This window comes from Saccopteryx bilineata, chromosome 10 (genome assembly GCF_036850765.1).
Source record: "Saccopteryx bilineata isolate mSacBil1 chromosome 10, mSacBil1_pri_phased_curated, whole genome shotgun sequence".
NCBI lineage: Eukaryota > Metazoa > Chordata > Mammalia > Chiroptera > Emballonuridae > Saccopteryx > Saccopteryx bilineata.
The window spans coordinates 72,435,563-72,453,776 of record NC_089499.1 but is presented as its reverse complement, the minus strand read 5'-3'; the positions used below and the strand labels follow the sequence as shown (position 1 = coordinate 72,453,776).

Sequence of the window (18,214 nt, the reverse complement as noted above, 5' to 3'; positions counted from 1 at the left end):
GCTGCTTCTCATATGTGCCTTGCCTTGACCAGACAAGTCCAGGGTTTCAGACCAGCGACCTCAGTATTCCAGGTTGAAGCTTGATCCACTGCGCCACCACAGATCAGGCATCCCGTCCCACTTTATATAATACCATTTGCTACAAACTATTTTGGTCTGTGCATCTTTCCAGAGACCTGCCCTGAAATAGAAACAGCAGAATTTTCTCCCACAAGAAGACCATGACATTTCCATATCAACAGCACCCACAGTGACCCAAGTCCCTGGGAATGGCTAGCTCACTGTGTAGACAACACAAAAGTAACATTCTCCTTTACCATGTACCAAGTATGAGCCGATCTAATATAAATAACACACAGTAATAAAAGACACAGTAAGAGCAACTCCGGTCATAATTTAAATCATATTCTTAATATAAAAGAAAGGCCAGAAGAGCAGTGAGATGCTTTCTAGCACCATGTTTCTGTACTGAATATGTTCACAAGCAAACTACGCCCATGTAGTTATCACATGAAATAGTAGCTTTCCTTTTGTAGTGGATTCAGGCCATTCAAATCTCCCCATGCACGTCTTTATTCTCTCTCACTACAAGTAGGGCAAGTAGATTTACACACACACACCTGCTGTGAAAATTCCTATGCAGCACACAGAATGGTTCTGGGTGAAGGGAAATAGTATAACACTTGGAGACACTATCATTCCCTTCCAACCCAGAGGTGTCTGATTCCAAACACACTTGATTATCCAACCAACCTTTCCTAAGTTCCATAATAAGGCAGCCCTGGGCATCTGACATCACCAGATCTAGATAACTGGTGAAAGAGGTTCAGACACATGCAGCATCTTGATGTAGATGCTGCAAGCTTCCCACAGAACCCAGTGGACACCTGGAGATCCCCAACTAGACAGTACCCCTAGCTGTCCTTCCTCTAACTCTCTCTCCAAAATGCCCCTGAACTGAGACCTTTAGCTGCTCCCATAAAATGCTTTCACACAGCATTTCCTCTATAGGTCTATCAAGAGACTCATAATCCAGGTTTCTAACAGTAAAAGCTTGACTTAGAAATAAGTAATTGCTCAAATTCAATTTAAACATAACAGTATGTCCCTAGCTGGTTTGCCTCAGTAGATAGAGTGTCGGCTCAGGGCTCAGCGTGCAGACCTCCTGGGTTCAATCCCCAGTCAGGGCACACATGAGAAGCAACTATGTATCTGCTTTTCTTCCCCTCCCTCTCCCTCTTCTCTCTTCCACTCTCACAGCCAGTGGCTGGATTGGTTAGAGAGCATCTGCCCAGGGCGCTGAGGCAAGTATGGGCCAAGGAGCTGAGGATAGCTAGGTTGGTTCTAGCATCCACCCAAGATGAGGGTTGCCAAGTGGATCCTGGTGAGGGTGTATGTAGTAGTCTATTTCACTATCTCCCCTCCTCTCACTTATAAATAAATAAACAAACAAATAAAACAATAATAGCTAATTTTTATTGAGCACCTACAATGTGTCAGGCACTGTTCCACATATGTTCCACTTATTAGCTTATGTAATACCTTCAAGGAAGCCAGTTTTCAGATGACACATTCTCGAGGGATGCCAGGAATTGACCCTCAAGCAAAGCCTGGAGAGGTAAGCAATGAATGAAGCACTTTCTCTGTTTAATGAGCTTACTACCTCCTACAGAAATGAGACAAGATCTAACTCACAGTTTAGAATAAAGAAAAAACTACAAAGTATACATTTAGGGGATCCCCAGAGGAGGAAGGATTTGTTCATCCCGGCTAGTTGCTAGAGGGCTTCTTGGAGGAGGTGTCAAAGTGGAAGATGAGAACATATATGGAAGGAGCTTTCCATAACTAAGTGTCAGCACCTCAGCTCCCAAAGCTAGAAGGTTCATCTACTCCTCCTGGCCCCCTCTCCTCTGGATCACCTGAAACAGGCCTGTTGCCAAGACAGGACCAGCCAGCCCTTTTTCTCCTTGGACACATTCCTCCAGCTGCTGTTGCCCTTCCAGACCAGCAGGCACACACACTCAACTCTGCCACCACCTCCTGTGCTTTCACTGGAGAGAAACTGCATCACGGCACTTGGCAGTACTAGGGTCCTTCTGAGGGAATCAAGTCCTGCTCTGATGGACTGATTGGTATAGGGACAACCCCTTGCCTACACCATCTGAGATCTATGGGACTCCCTACCACCAGCTGCTGTCAAAGAGGCCATCACTCCTCTATAGACTTTTGAGAGGAATTTGCTCCCACTCCCCAAAGGTCAGCTCCCCATCTCTTCCTCCTCAGTGCTTAAAGCTCTGCAGCAAAGCTCAAACCCTCATTTGGTATCTGTGTGACCTTGGGCAAGAAACTTAACCAATGTTAGTCCAGTTTCTTTATCTGTAATATAGGGTTTATAAGAACAACTAGCTCTCAGAAATCTTGTGACTCAGAACAAGATAATGCCAGAAAAGCATTTTACAGAGTCTGATATACAGTAAGTTAACAATGAATAGTGGCTATCGTTATCATCATCATTAATGGTGATGGTGACTGTGATGGTGGGGAGGGCAGCAGCAGCATCAATTTGGGCTTCACCCTGCTGGGAAATACTTCCCCAGCCTACCCCCCACGCCTTGGGACTAAGCCACACGGTGGAGACACATGCCTCATCCAGCTGTGGGGTGAATGCTGGATCTTCAGGCGGCTGGCTCAGGAAATGAGGCGCCCCAACTCACCTGGAGGGGTTGTAAGGTAAAGATCTTGTCTCCTTCTCTAAAGGAGGAGGTCCAATAACCACAGGACCCCTCCTCCTGCATACCCATTCTCCAGGTCTGGACCAAGACAACTAGCAAAAGAACGCAGCATGGCGCCTGCTGCAGCGCTCCCCTAAGGAGCCAGGAGTGCCTCCACTTTGCCCCAGCCTCAGTTCCCCAACAGTCCTCCAGCGCAGGCGAAGCTAAGCTGTACTTTGTGGCTAAAATAACAGGTTGGTTGGCAAATAGGCCTGGGAAAAGTCCCCGGGGTGTAAATCCAACCCCCTCTTCCCAACGCAGGGGAGCTAAAAACCCGCAACCTCTCCACAACTTGTTATTATTTCAACACGACAGGACACACGGCCTCAATTTCCCCTTTAAGCTGTGTTGGGAGGGGGAAAGCGGGAAATCGAGACGGGGGGAACCCTTCGCAGGCCGCTCCCCTCTTCTGGAAGCCCCCCAGAGGCGCATCCCGTCTTACCTTGTCTGACGGTTTTGAAGGTGACGGCCTCCTTGCAGCTGTCGATGACTCCCAGCACGTCATAGCGGGGCAAACCGGACACTCGGATCCCCTGGACCTCCAGAAGCAGCTCCCCTTCGCCCAGTCCAGGGCCCTCGCCGCCGCCGGGAAGCCCCGCCGCCTCGGCAGCTGCCACCGCTCCGACATAAGGAAACTCCCCGTTCTCCGCACCCCCCAGCACCGTCACCCCCAGCTCGCCCTGGGGTCCCCGCTTCACGGTGCATTCGTGAACCTTGCTAGTCCAGTGGTTCTTCTTCTGGATCACTTTCGACATGACGAGTAATGTATACCCTTCCTCCCCCCCCACAAAAAAATAATAAAATAAGAGACAGGTGCCCCCCTAGGCACAGCCCCCAAGCCACCGGTTTATGGGAGAGACATCTCCCCCCTCAAATAAAGCAACGGAAGAAACTTGGCAGCCTCGCTCCTCTGCACACACTCGCGCACTCAAGCCATCATAAAACAAACTTTCTGGGCTTCCTCGCGAGCCCTGCACCAGCGCCCTCGAGCTTTGTTTGCATTCCGGTGCTTCTCAGTCCACGTTCCGGCGCCAGACTGTGCTCTCCGGGACCAGAGTCCACTCTGCGCCTCTTGGGTTTTTTTTTTTTTTTTTTTCCTTCCTTCCTTCTTTCTTGCCTCTTAGAAATGCAGTGTCCTCTTTGCCTACCGCCTGGTTCTCCTTTCCTCGCTGGCGGGCTGTTCCTGAGCGTAAGCCTTTCCAGCTAGTTGCTTGGAGTCCTGGAGATGCTATTGCGGGGTTGGGGGGGGCGGGAGGCGGGGGGAGGTGTACTGGAGGGAAGTGCCTGCGGCCCCTTTAAGCAGATACAAAGCCTCGGCTTGTTTTGTTACAGTTCATTCTATTCCGCGCCGCGGAGCGCAGCGACCGGAGAGAGGAGACGCGCGCGCATGCGCCCCGCGGTCGCCTGCCGGCCAGCCCGCCCCACCACTCCTTCCCGAAGGGAAAGATTCCAATGTGCTTCCCTTTGGGTCCTAAAACCTACCCTCTACGAGAAGGCAAGTTATCCTCTTTCATACACCCCTTATTCCTCTTTTTCTTTCAGTGCCTTGGACGCAGTAAAACCCTTTTGAGCTAGGGGGATGCGCACGCATTTTACTCCGTTTGCAACTTTTGAAACACGGTTAATCTGGCTTTGGCATTTTAAAACCATTCAAACAGGTGGGGGTTGGGGAGGCTTGGACACTCACACCGGCCTAAGCCTCCTAATGGCCTTCGGCTAGTGGCTGGCCACGCTGTCAGTCACCCAGCCCAGTTTGTTCTCCGCCCCCACCGCACCCCACCCCCTCCACATTTCCCTCTAATGTCCCAGTGCCTGACCGGGAGGCGGGCGCCAGCTCCCTGCTGTAGTGTGCCAGGTTCTGGGACCGGCATTGCCGGCGTCTCGGGCAAGGGGTGGTGCGGAGGCGAGGGGGTGGGTAGTAGTCCTCTGGACCACCAGACAGGGACCCTGTGAGGGTCACAGGCTCCCAAACACACACATATACCCACACCCTTAAACTTTGGGTCCAACTTTTCAGGACACAGGGAAAACTATAGACGAAGCCAAATTGGGTGGGGGCATTTTAACTGCTCTTGCTGCTAAGACTTTTAGAGTCAGTCATCCACCGCCGGCTCCAATTCCAGGCTGAGCGGGGAAGCCTGCAGACCCGCCCTGGGTGGGGGGTGGGGGTGGGCAGGGGATAAAGATCACCCCAGGTCTGGGCTCTGCACCGGCGTTCCGGCGCCCGCGGGGGCGTGGGCCAAGCAACCACCTCTCGGAATTCGCAGCCCCGAGGTCGGTGCTGCCTAGATGGAGGTGGGGGTGGGGGAGTAGAGCGGGCGTCTGTCCCGAGCTCCTGCGGACAAAGAATACCCTGCACTGGGAAAGCTGCCCTTCCCGAATACTCCCCAAATCGGCCTGGGTGGTAGTTTCCCAAGCAAATTTTTTCCTCAGTGATTTATAACTTGTTTATCTTTGGTCACAGGAGAGAGTCCAAGTGCTAAATAAGGGAGGTGAGTGGAAGGGACCCAGAAGGATGGGGTGCTGCAGCACCCAGGTTGAGATCTGGGTTTAGGATCTCACTGGTCCAATCTTTCTGTGACCTTGAGCAAGCACCGTGAATCCTTGGCGCTCCGTTTCTCCAGTTAAGTGAGTTTAACAAAACCTCACAAGGTTTTTAGGAGTAGCACATGGGTGAACACTTGTTAAGTGCCCAGCTTGTAAATTGAATATTTATAAGTGACTTATAATAAAAATATATACTATTAGTAATAGTAGCATATTGAAAGAGAATTGGGAAATCATATGGGATTTCAATTTAGATAATAATTGTTCCTCTCCTTTCTAAAGCTTAAAATAGGACACAGAAATACATTTAAATATTTTAAAAATACTGTTTGGAGGGTGCTATCTAGTTAATAAAAATAGGGGAAGAATGTTGATGCTTCTCTCCTGAGATATTCAGAACTTAAGATCCCATTGCCTTATAGTATTTGTGAAGGAAGTAAGGAAGTGGCCAGTTTTCCTTGGCTCCTCTTAGTGAGGAAAACTTCATCTCCATGCTCTTTCTCGGAAACAATCAGTTTATCTCACATTTGACTGGATCAAAATGAGTAGGAGCTGCAAAATATTCCCTCTCGAGCACAACAACCATCCAGCCCATCCGAGTCACAGGACTTTTAGATTCCCTTCGAGGGGTCCTAATACACAAGATTGAGGACCACAGTTCTAGCTTCTTGATTCCTGAGCATTTTTTACATCACAGACCCTTTTGGAGAATAAACCTGTGGTCTATATCTTCCTCTAGAGCAAGAGTCGGGAACCGTTTTGGCTGAGAGAGCCGTGAACACCACATATTTTAAAATGTAATTCCGTGAGAGCCATACAATGACCCATATACGTTAAGCATTATCCAATAAAAATTTGGTGTTGTCCCGGAGGACAGCGGTGATTGGCTCCAGCCACCTGCAACCATGAATATGAGCAGTAGGAAATGAATGGATTGTAATACATGAGAATGTTTTATATTTTTAATGTTATTATTTTTTTTATTAAAGATTTGTCTGTAAGCCAGATGCAGCCATCAAAAGAGCCACATCTGGCTCGCAAGCCATAGGTTCCCAACCCCTGCTCTAGAGTGTGAGCTCCAGGAGGTCAGGGAGTTTTGGCAATTTGGTTTACTGGCATATTCCCATTTCCTGGAACTGTGTGTGGTACCAAGTTAATGCACAAGTTTGTTGAATGGATACTACCACAAAAATGCACATTTTTGCATACTACTTTAGAGCGGAGTCACAGACTCCCCTACAAATAACTAGGATATCCACAAACAAGATAAAGCTTACTTCTCTACTCCATATTCTAATAGTCTGATCACTTGCCAAGGATTCCTACACCTGCCTGAAATAGGTCTTCTCTCTATTTCCCCAGTTAACTCTCACTCCCACCGGGAGAAGTCCAAAGTTTGGACAAGACCAACTGTTTCGTGATTCCTCCCACTGCGCAATGCCATCTTCCTTCTCTAGGGTTCCACGTGTCCTGCAGCTGAGAAGGGTAAAGAACCGCAGGTTTTAGACGTGGAATCATCTAAATGCCGAGAAGGGATATCTGAAGGTACAGAAGGCAGGGTGGAGAGACATATAGGGAGACATTGTGATCCAAGAATGTAAGTATTTTGAACCTCCACAGCAGCTAAGACTGCCAATTTTCAGGCACTAAGTTTTTGAAAACTCCCCTCCTCTGACCCTTTCTGTCAGCTCTCTTTCACCTGGTCTAGTTCCTGTGTCCCAGATCAGGCAGACTTTGAGTCCTCAGCACCTAAACCATGCTTTGTATTAATTATGCACCATACACATTTGTTAAATGACTGCACGAGGATATGAATGAAGTGTGACATTAAACTGTATAGTATGTGACAACTTTTATTTATTTGTTTGTTTTGAGAGAGAGGCAGGTAGAAAGAGAGACAGGAACCTCAAGCTGCTTTTGTATGTGCCCTAACTGGGGCATCGAACTGGCAATATCCATGCTCTGGGACGATGCTTCAGAGCTATCCAGCTTGAGCTTAACTTTTATTGATTTATTTAGAGAGGTAGAAAGAGAGAGGGAAAGGGAAGCATTTGTTCTTCACTCGGTTGTGCAATTTTTGGATGCTTCCTCTGTTTGCCATGACCAAAGATCAAACCCACAACTATTGTTTCAAAACAGTGCTCTTAACCGACTGAGGTAACCGCCCAGGGCCCATCTTTAAAATTTTTTTTAAAAATTATTGATAGCCTGACCAGGTGGTGGCGCAGTGAATAGAGCATCGGACTGTGAAGCGGAGGACCCAAGTTCGAGACCCCGAGGTCGCCAGCTTGAGTGCAGGCTCATCTGATTTGAGCAAGGCTCACTAGCTTGAGCCCAAGGTTGCTGGCTCGAGCAAGGGGTCACTCGGTCTGCTGTAGCCCCCCCCTCCCACCCCCCCCACCCCCGTCAAGGCACATATGAGAAATCAATCAATGAACAACTAAGGAGCTGCAACGAAGAATTGATGCTTCTCATTTCTCTCCCTTCCTGTCTGTCTATCCCTATCTCTCCCTCTCTCTGACTCTCTGTCACAAAAAAATAAAATAAAAATTATTGATAGATTTTAGAGAGAAGGGAAGGGGGAGAGACACAGACAGACAAACAGAAATATTGATCTGTTTTTGTGTGTACCCTGACCTGAGATTAAAAGCTCTAACCAACCAAGCTATTGGCCAGGACAATATGTGACCTTGGATACAAAGCCTAGTTACATTTGGTAGCTAGACCCAAGGTATTGTTTTCTTGAAAGAGCTTATAGTTACCTCATGTCAAAGTAGGTTTTTCTTGAGGAGATGTAAAATAGGATCCTAGAGCTCTGGCTTCTATCTCTTTGGCTATGGCTTTTGGTAATACATTACAATGGAGAAGGTAATACCATCAAATACCTAACGTTGGGCTTACCAATTGTGACAGGATAGTTATGTGCATGATTTTATTTAATCATCACAACAGCCCTATGAAGTAGGTATGGCTTTGACTTTACATGAATGACCTTGATTTGACAATTGAGAAAAGTGAAGCTAGGGAAGTAATTAGAGATGCTCAAGAATTTGGAAATAACAAAGCTAAGATGTGAACCCAGAGGCATGACCCAAAGCCCACATTCAGAACACTGTACTAGAAGAGTGTCGGATGTGGCCACCTACCATTTACCATATTTGGCTAACAGCATTTTTTTTACTTTTTGGCTCTTGAATCTGCGACAGAATGTGAGCATATTAAGTCACCCTCCTATCTCTTCTTTTTAATCTGAACAAGTACAGTGTCCCACTTGAGAATCCAATCCTTTTCCCCCATCTGTGGGCTCTCAAGATTGAATAATTTACTGGAAGGTAAAGAGGATTGATTTACAAGCATTTCTAAAGTGTTTGGAGACCTGTGGGCTGTGGTACAGGTGACCTGGCAAGCATCCTTAAATTGTCATTGCATTAGCATTTGAAGAATGAACTCCTAATAAGCACAGTACATTCAGATGAGAACCAAACTGTAACTCTGCAGAAATTAAGATCTTATTTTCTTTTTTAAACTTGAACTTTGAGTGATGGGTATGCAACATAATTGAAAGACAAGATAACCTGGACTTGTTGATCTTTGAATATATGTAACCTGATTTATTGATGTCGCCCCATTAAAAAAATAAAATTATAATAAAAAAATTAAAAAAAATAAATAAACTTGAACTTCTTTTTTAAGATTTTATTTATTGATTTAGAGAGAAGAGAAAGAGAGAGAGGCAGTGGGAAGGAATAGGAAGCATCAACTCGTAGGTAGTTGCTTCTCATGTGCCTTGACTGGGCAAGCCTAGGGCTTGGAACTGGCAACCATAGCATTCCAGGTCGACACCTTATCCACTGCGCCACCTCAGATAAGGCAAGGTCTTATTTTTATACGCTGGTTTCACTGAGGGGAAGGGAAAAAGCCACAAACATAAAAATGTGCATTTCTTCTCTTTTTCCCAAATACGTTTCTTCCCAAAGTTTTCTATTTGTGATTAAAGAAATTTATAATTGCACTCTAAAGTGCTATTTTACCTCACCTTGTCCAGATAGCTCAGTTACTTAGAGCATCATCCCAATATGCAAAGGTTGCTGGTTTGATCCCTGGACAGGGCACATACAAGAACAGATTGATGATCCTGTCTTTCTCTCTTTAAAATAAAAAATGATATTTTTACCTCATTTTTCTGAAAATATGACAATGAGAAATACGTTGGTGAGCTGTGGGGCAAAGAAGAACATAAGGCCCTGGCCTGTTGGCTCAGTGGTAGAGTGTCCGCCGGTATGTTGAAGTCCTGGGTTCAATTCCTGGCCAGGGCACACAGGAGAAGCACCCACTCTGTTCCACCCCTCCTGCTCTTCTTCCTCTCTCTCTTTTCCCCTCCCGCAGCCAAGGCTCCATTAGAGCAAAGTTGGCCCGGGCACTGAGGATGGCTCCATGGCCTCTGCCTCAGGTGCTAGATGACTCCGGTTACAACAGAGCAATGTCCTAAATGGGCCAAGCATTACCTTCTAGTGGGAATGCCGGGTAGATCCCGGTCGGTCACATCCGGGAGTCTGTCTCTGCCTCCTCGCTTCTCACTTCAGAAAAATACAAAAAAAAAAAAAAATCACAAAAATTGGTTATCTTTTAATATATGGGAAAATGCCAAGAGGTATATACATATTATAGATACCAATATAAGTATTTTTTATGTATTTAATACCATAACTGACACCAACTAGTGATTTAGAGCAAAAGAGGATGGTGATGCCATTAGTTCAGGTAGCAGGTCAATAGCAGGCAGGAGAGGCACTTTATGATTCACTTGATAACTTGTTCTAGTTCTTACTGGGAGGCAGATGGGTAGTTTTCGCTGACCATAGTATTTTTCTTTTTAGTACCTTTAGCTAGGCAATAATAAATAAAAATGTTAATTCTTGTGACCTTTCCGGACATGACACGTAAAGTGTCACTTTAATACCCCAGAGAAGAAACCCAGGTAGAGAGTTTAATCCTGACTAATACTCTGGGTCACTTCAATGGGAAAATTGAGTATTAGTAACTGGAAGATTTGAAATTCGATAATAGTTCCAGAAACTCAAGAATTTATTATGGGAATCTCTTCTAAAATTTCCCAAGTGATTCAACTGCATAAAACATTAAATATCTCAAATTAGCATGCTGTCCTAATTAATTCTACTGAAAATATATCTGTTGATAATTAATCTGTTAATTTCCTTGAGAATAGAATATTTGTATTTTCTTGATTATAGACATTTGTATCTCTTTTATTTCATCTCCCCTCAACTCTATGACAATATAATAATTTGTACATGGTAGGTGATTAAACAATAGAGGATTCCCACTCTTCTTCCTTATTGTGTAACTTTAATAATTTATTGTACCAAAACAGAACTGAATGAGAAAAGAGGAAAATTCACACTGAAACCAAGGGTGAAATGCTTGTATATATATTTTTATATTTTTCCCATTAATTTGAGAGACAGAGAGATGGGGGGCAGAACATCAACTTATTGTTCCACTTAGTTGTATACTTATTGATTGCTTCTCATATGTGCTCTGAACGGGGATCGAACCAGCAACTTTAGTGCACTGAGTCAACACTTTATCCACTGAAGCGTCCAGTCAGGGATGCCCATATTTTTTTTAAATACTCTACTGATAAGTTTTTGTGAAGCAATTTTTAAAATGGATAAATAAAAAGGTAGCACTAACTTAAGATATTCAAATTCTACTACCTAGAGATAAATACTTGTTACATGTGGGTTTATCTCCTACTGGACTGTGACCAATACAAATACACACACACACACACACACACACACACACACAAAGAGAATCTACCCTCTTAACCTCTCTCCCCCACTTTGGGATTTATAGCTAATTTTTATAATAAAATAATCCTTGTTATCCTTTTTCACTCACTGATATATCATCAGTTTCTTATTTGTAAACATAGACCTATATTTATCACTTTCAATAGCTCAACAATAATCCATTCTTTGCATGTTTCAAAATGTGTTTAACCAATGTCCTATTAATGATTGTTTAGGATTCTGAATGGGGCTAAAGTAATTGTTTGTATGATCTTGGTTACCAGTGACAGAAAGAAGGAAATGTATTACTCCATTTAACTGGCAACACTAGAAGTGCAACTAGTTTTCAGCATGGCTAGAGAAGAGGCTGGAGCTCTGCCCTCAGCTTTCTCTGCCCCTCTGGGCTCTGCTTTGCTCTGTCACCCTCATCCTCTCCTGCCACATCCAAGTTGCTCTTCTCTGGACAGCCAGGAATGACACCCATAAGCAGCACACATCATCCAAGGTTAGCAATGTCAGGAGAGAGGAGATTTTCACTAACAGTTTGAAAAAGCAATAAAGAACTTTCAATCTATATTGCACTTTCAGTTTCAATTATTGAGAGTAGTGGTGGACTCTGCCTGCTTTTCAGTGGCCTTGGCAAAAACACAGGTGAGTCACAAGCACCATCAGCTGTCTGATCAAGCTTGGCAGAGTGTGTATTGCTTTGGGACAACTTGGGGAAACCTCAGCAAAGTGGGTCCTCTGCAAGCTCTGCAGGCTCTTATCATGGTCACCTTCCTACGTTGAAAGGTCCAAGAATTCACTGTAGTGGGAGTTTGATTTCAATCAAAGCTGCAGTGGTTGGCCCACATTTTTGTAGATATTTTGAAGATATGCTGAAGCTGGCAGCTGTACAGGATTGAAACCCTTACAAAGGAAGCAGTCAAGTGTTTGACTTGTTTAGTGTAGATGCTTTGTTAAATTACATAGGATCGATTTCAAATGTTCTGAAATGAATCTTACATTTCTCCGAGGCTACACTGAGAAGAGAATTAAGTAATCCAAGGTGGCACATGACACTTGGTATAATATTTTCATTCATTCATTCATTCATTCATTCATTCAACAAATATTGATTAAATACTTAGTTTGTCAATTCCTACTAGGCACCGGTAATACAAAACTAAAAGATACACTTTTCATTTTTTCTGGAGAAAGTTTACCTCTTAATTGGATATTGAGACAAGAAAACAATTGTGTTTGGAAAGTTCAATGACAAGGAGCCCAGGGTGATCCTAGAGAACATCTTATTAGGGAGAATTGTAATGCACAAATGTGGCTTCAGAAATTAAAGTTACTCTTGTTAGGAGAAAGTCTTGACTTCTCCCACTCTAATTTATTTTAATAGTATTTTAAGACGTGAAAGACAAAGTCCAGTTTTATGATCACATTATACCCAAAGGTGTGTTTTATTGGAGCCATTGATAGAGTTCTCAGGCGATTACAATCACCCACAGTGTGAATAGATGGTTCCATAAAGCACAACATTGTCTTGATACAGAGCTGATCCAGAAAACACGACATGGAGTTTTAGAAAATGACTCAGGATAATTAAGCGATCTGGAATCTAAGCAAATTTGATCCTTGAACTATGCCATCTTTGGAAAATTTTTCCCAACAAAATCTTGTCATCAGATGAATGAGCAACCACTCCCAAAATGTATTACTCACATTCCAGATTTAGTATGTTCCTAGAATTTTAAACTTACTTTTATGGACTATTGCCCAGGTGAGGGAGGTTTAGCCTAACCCACAGTGGTTAAGAACAACATCCCTTGGGGAGTAAATGCCCAAATTTAGTCTTTGTGTTCTGAGCACTCCTGACACTCCTGGCTTAGAAACTCAGCATGCTGAGTTTGGGTACTCCAAGGATTTTACATGCAGCAGGGAACTGCTGAATTAAGCTGAGTGTTAGAAGACACTGCAGTTTTAATTATTAAGTTAGCCCTCTGCTTTAGTGAATGAACAAGCTGGCATAGGCTTGGGAATGTTTCTGTTTCCAAACTCACAGCAAGTGCATTTGTCAGATATTTGACCTTGTTCTTTTGACCTTTTCTCTAGAATCCTGAGCATGCTGAGAACACTCACAGCTAAGTGATAGGAGCAAAACTAGACAGATAGCAATTTATTTTTCTTTTACTTAAATTGTAGACTACCCTTTTTTAGACCAGACTCAACTTCCCCTTCAATTATTCATTTTATTTTAACCTATTACCTTGTTATGACTTTACTTTTTAAACTGACACCACTGAAACCTAAAACTAACAAAGCTATGCAGTTCACTTGCTAGGTCAAGCTGGAGTTCCTGACACTGCTCTCCAAATAGCTGAGATCTTTCTCTAGGTTATTTCTTCTTTCATTTGTATATGACATCCTCCCGGGTAATCTATGGAGCAAAGCCTAGAACAGCTCCAAAAGAAACCATGCAGCTGCTTTCATATCCTTAGTAACTGAAAGGCCAAAAACGTTTAAAGAGGCAGGTAAAATTCATCTCCCTAAAGGTTCAGAGTGACCACGGGTCCCCAAACTTTTTACACAGGGGGCCAGTTCACTGTCCCTCAGACCGTTGGAGGGCCGCCACATACAGTGTTCCTCTCACTGACCACCAATGAAAGAGGTGCCCCTTCCGGAAGTGCGGCAGGGGGCCGGATAAATGGCCTCAGGGGCCGCATGTGGCCCACGGCCGTAGTTTGGGGATGCCTGGTTGGCCCACAGGCCATAGTTTGAGGACGCCTGGTTCAGGCACAGACCTCTCCACTCTACACCCTACCAGGCATCCCCAAACTACGGCCCCGCGGGCCACATGCGGCCCCTGAGGCCATTTATCCGGCCCCCTGCCGCACTTCTGGAAGGAGCACCTCTTTCATTGGTGGTCAGTGAGAGGAGCGCTGTATGTGGTGGCCCTCCAACGGTCTGAGGGACAGTGAACTGGCCCCCTGTGTAAAAAGTTTGGGGGCCCTGCATGATTCTTCCACCCACACAACTCAGCCTTTGTAAGTAAGAGAAGATACTTCTAGAACCATGTCCTCTAACCTCTGCTCCTTTTTCTCTCTGGCTCTCCTGGAAGTTGAGGAATACTGAAAAAGAGCTTTAGGGTTTGGCTTCCAGGTGGTCAACCTTCATGCTAATTTCTCTATGGGACACTTTAATCTCTGTTCTTGGTAAGAAACTGCAGGATAGCAAAAAGTTGCCAGCTAAGTGAATCCATGTGTGCAGAGGCCACAGAGTGGGTCAGATGGCCATCTGGGGACGGAGGTGTTGAACAAGAGTTCTATCCCTGCTCCAACATTCTAGTCTTAACACAGTCCAAATGGCTGAGACCCCCTTATTCTTTTTTTTTAATTTTTTTAAATTAAATTTAATGCAGTGACATTGATAAATCAGGGTACATATGTTCATAGAAAACATCTCCAGATTATTTTGACATTTGATTGTGCTGTATACCCCTCCCCCAAAGTCAAATTGTCTTCTGTCATCTTCTATCTGGTTTTCTCCTTCCTCGCCCCCTCCCCCTCCCCCCACCCCCCCACCCCCATTGCCATCACATTCTTGTTCATGTCTCTGAGTTTCATTTTTATGTCCCATCTATGTATGGATTCATATAGTTCTTAGTTTTTTTCTGATTTACTTATTTCACTCCGTATAATGTTATCAAGGTCCATCCATGTTATTGTAAATGATCCGATGTCACCATTTCTTATGGCTGAGTAGTATTCCATAGTATATATGTACCAAAACTTTTTTATCCTCTGATGGACACTTGGGCTGTTTCCAGATCTTCGCTATTGTGAACAATGCTGCCATAAACATGGGGGTGCATTTCTCCTTTTGGAGCCGTTCTATGGTGTTCTTGGGCTATATTCCTAAAAGTGGGATAGCTGGGTCAAAAGGCAGTTCAATTTTTAGTTTTTTGAGGAATCTTCATACTGTCTTCCACTCTGGCTGCACCAGTCTGCATTCCCACCAGCAGTGCAGGAGGGTTCCCTTTTCTCCACATCCTCGCCAGCACTTATTCTGTGTTGTTTTGTTGATGAGCGCCATTCTGACTGGTGTGAGGTAATACCTCATTGTGGTTTTAATTTGCATTTCTCTAATGATTAGTGATGTTGAGCATTTTTTCATATGCCTGTTGGCCATCTGTATGTCCTCTTCGGAGAAGTGTCTATTCATTTCTTGTACCCATTTTTGGATTGGATTGTTTGTCTTCCTGGTGTTGAGATTTACAAGTTCTTTATAAATTTTGGTTATTAACCCCTTGTCAGACGTATTGTCAAATATGTTCTCCCATTGTGTAGTTTGTCTTTTTATTCTGTTCTTGTTGTCTTTAGCTGTGCAAAAGCTTTTTAGTTTGATAAAATCCCATTTGTTTATCCTGTCTTTTATTTCACTTCCCCGTGGAGATAAATCAGCAAATATATTGCTTCGAGAGATGTCGGAGAGCTTAATGCCTATGCTTTCTTCTAAGATGCTTATGGTTTCACGGCCTACATTTAAGTCTTTTATCCATTTTGAGTTTATTTTTGTGAGTGGTATAAGCTGGTGATCTAGTTTCATTTTTTTGCAGGTAGCTGTCCAATTTTCCCAACACCATTTGTTAAAGAGGCTGTCCTTACTCCATTGTATTTCCTTGCCTCCTTTGTCAAATATCAGTTGTCCATAGAACTGTGGGTTTATTTCTGGGTTCTCTGTTCTGTTCCATTGATCTATATGCCTGTTCTTATGCCAGTATCAGGCTGTTTTGAGTACAATGGCCTTGTAGTATAACTTGATATCAGGAAGTGTGATACCTCCCACTTTATTCTTCCTTTTTAAGATTGCTGAGGCTATTCGTGTTCTTTTTTGGTTCCATATAATTTTTTGGAATATGTGATCTATATCTTTGAAGTATGTCATTGGTATTTTAATTGGTATTGCATTGAATTTATAGATTGCTTTGGGTAATATTGACATTTTAATGATGTTTATTCTTCCTAACCATGAGCACGGTATATGCTTTCACTTGTTTGTATCTTCCTTGATTTCTTTTATCAATGCTTTGTAATTTTCGGAGTACAAGTCTTTAGTATCCTTGGTTAAGTTTACTCCTAGGTACTTTATGTTTTTGGTTGTAATTGTGAAGGGGATTGTTTCCTTAGTTTCTCTTTCTGACTGTTCACTGTTGGCATATAAAAATACCTCTGATTTCTGAGTATTGATGTTATATCCTGCCACTTTGCTGAATTCATTTATCAGGTCCAGTAGTTTTTTGACTGAGACTTTAGGGTTTTCTATATACAATATCATATCATCTGCAAATAATGATAGTTTTACTTCTTTTTTTCCAACTTGAATGCCTTTTATTTCTTCTTCTTGTCTGATTGCTGTGGCTAGGACTTCCAGGACTATGTTAAATAAGAGTGGTGAAAGGGGGCACCCTTGCCTTGTTCCTCATCTTAAGGGTATTGCTTTTAATTTTTGCCCATTGAGTATGATGTTGGCTGTGGGTTTCTCATAGATGGCTTTTATCATGTTGAGGTATGTTCCCTGTATTCCCACTTTGCTGAGAGTTTTGATCATGAATGGGTGCTGGATTTTATCAAATGCTTTTTCTGCATCTATTGAAATTATCATATGGTTTTTCTCCTTCTTTTTGTTTATGTGATGGATCACATTGATTGATTTACAAATATTGTACCAGCCTTGCCTCCCCAGAATAAATCCCACTTGATCATGGTGTATGATTTTTTCTATATATTGTTGGATCCGGTTTGCTAATATTTTGTTGAGGATTTTAGCATCTATATTCATCAGAGATATTGGCCTATAATTTTCTTTCTTTGTGTTGTCTTTGCCTGGTTTTGGAATCAGAATTATGCTCACCTCATAAAAGGAGCTTGGAAGTCTTTCTTCCTCTTGAATTTTTTGAAATAGTTTGAGAAGGATAGGAGTCCGTTCTTCTTTGAATATTTGGTAGAATTCAGTTGTGAAGCCATCAGGCCGCAGACTTTTCTTTGCTGGGAGTTTTTTGATAACTGTTTTGATCTCCTTTGTTGTAATCGGTCTGTTTAGGTTTTCTGTTTCTTCCAGATTGATTTTTGGAAGATTGTATGTTTCAAGGAATTTGTCCATTTCATCTAGGTTGTGTAGTTTTTTGGCATACAGTTCTTCATAGTATTTTCTTACAATATTTTGTATTTCTGTTGTGTCAGTTGTTATTTCTCCACTCTCATTTCTAATTTTATTTATTTGAGTCCTCTCTCTCTTTTTCTTGGTGAATCTAGTTAAAGGTTCATCGATCTTCTTTACCTTTTCAAAGAACCAGCTCCTAGTTTCATTGATCCTCTGTATTGTTTCTTTAGCCTCTATGTCATTTATTTCTGCTCTGATCTTTATTATTTCCTTCCTTCTACTACATTTGGGCTTTACTTGCTGTTCTTTTTCTAGTTCTTTTAGATGTAGTGTTAAGTTCTTTATTTGAGCTTTTTCTAGCTTCTTAAAGTGTGCCTGTAGTGCGATGAACTTCCCTCTCAGTACTGCTTTTGCTGTGTCCCATAAATTTTGAGTTGTTGTATGCTCATTGTCGTTCGTTTCTAGGAATTTTTTATTTCTTCTTTGATCTCATTTTTAATCCATTCATTATTTAACAACCTGCTATTTAGTTTCCATGTATTTGAGAATTTTTGAGCTTTTCTGTTGTGGTTCAATTCTAGTTTCATGCCGTTGTGATCAGAGAAAGTGCTTGATATGATTTCAATCTTCTTAAATTTGTTGAGAGCACTTTTGTGCCCTAACATGTGGTCTATCCTAGAGAATGTACCATGAGCACTTGAAAAGAATGTATATTCTGCTGCTTTAGGGTGAAAGGTTCTGAAGATATCTATTAAATCGAGTTGATCTAGTGTGTCCAATAAGTCTGCTGTTTCTTTGTTAATTTTCTTTCTTGAGGATCTATCTAGTGATGTTAGTGGGGTATTGATATCCCCTACTATTATAGTATTGCTGTTGATCTTGCCCTTTAAATCCATCAAAATCTGCTTTATATATTTAGGTGCTCCTATA

General features: G+C 42.9%; 1 protein-coding gene and 1 long non-coding RNA gene across 14 annotated transcripts in view; one reads left to right on the top strand and one right to left on the bottom strand.

Annotated features, from left to right (window-relative positions):
- The window catches only part of MAGI1 (membrane associated guanylate kinase, WW and PDZ domain containing 1), a 761,634-nt gene extending 757,592 nt beyond the window's left edge, over positions 1–4,042 (bottom strand). For 9 of the 13 annotated variants that reach the window (XM_066245922.1, XM_066245925.1, XM_066245931.1 and 6 more), the window contains exon 1: positions 3,214–4,040. In XM_066245922.1, the coding sequence (XP_066102019.1) occupies positions 3,214–3,526 (313 nt within the window). In that variant the 5' untranslated portion in view covers positions 3,527–4,040. Of the gene's footprint in view, positions 1–3,213 lie in introns of all 13 variants that reach the window. The other 4 variants (XM_066245932.1, XM_066245933.1, XM_066245924.1 and 1 more) reach the window with 2 other exon arrangements.
- A 67-nt stretch (positions 4,043–4,109) lies between these two features.
- Positions 4,110–18,214, top strand: part of LOC136314690 (uncharacterized) — a 57,249-nt gene continuing 43,144 nt past the window's right edge. The window contains exon 1 of the long non-coding RNA XR_010727350.1: positions 4,110–4,266. This is a non-coding gene — a long non-coding RNA (uncharacterized lncRNA). The remainder of the gene's footprint in view (positions 4,267–18,214) is intronic.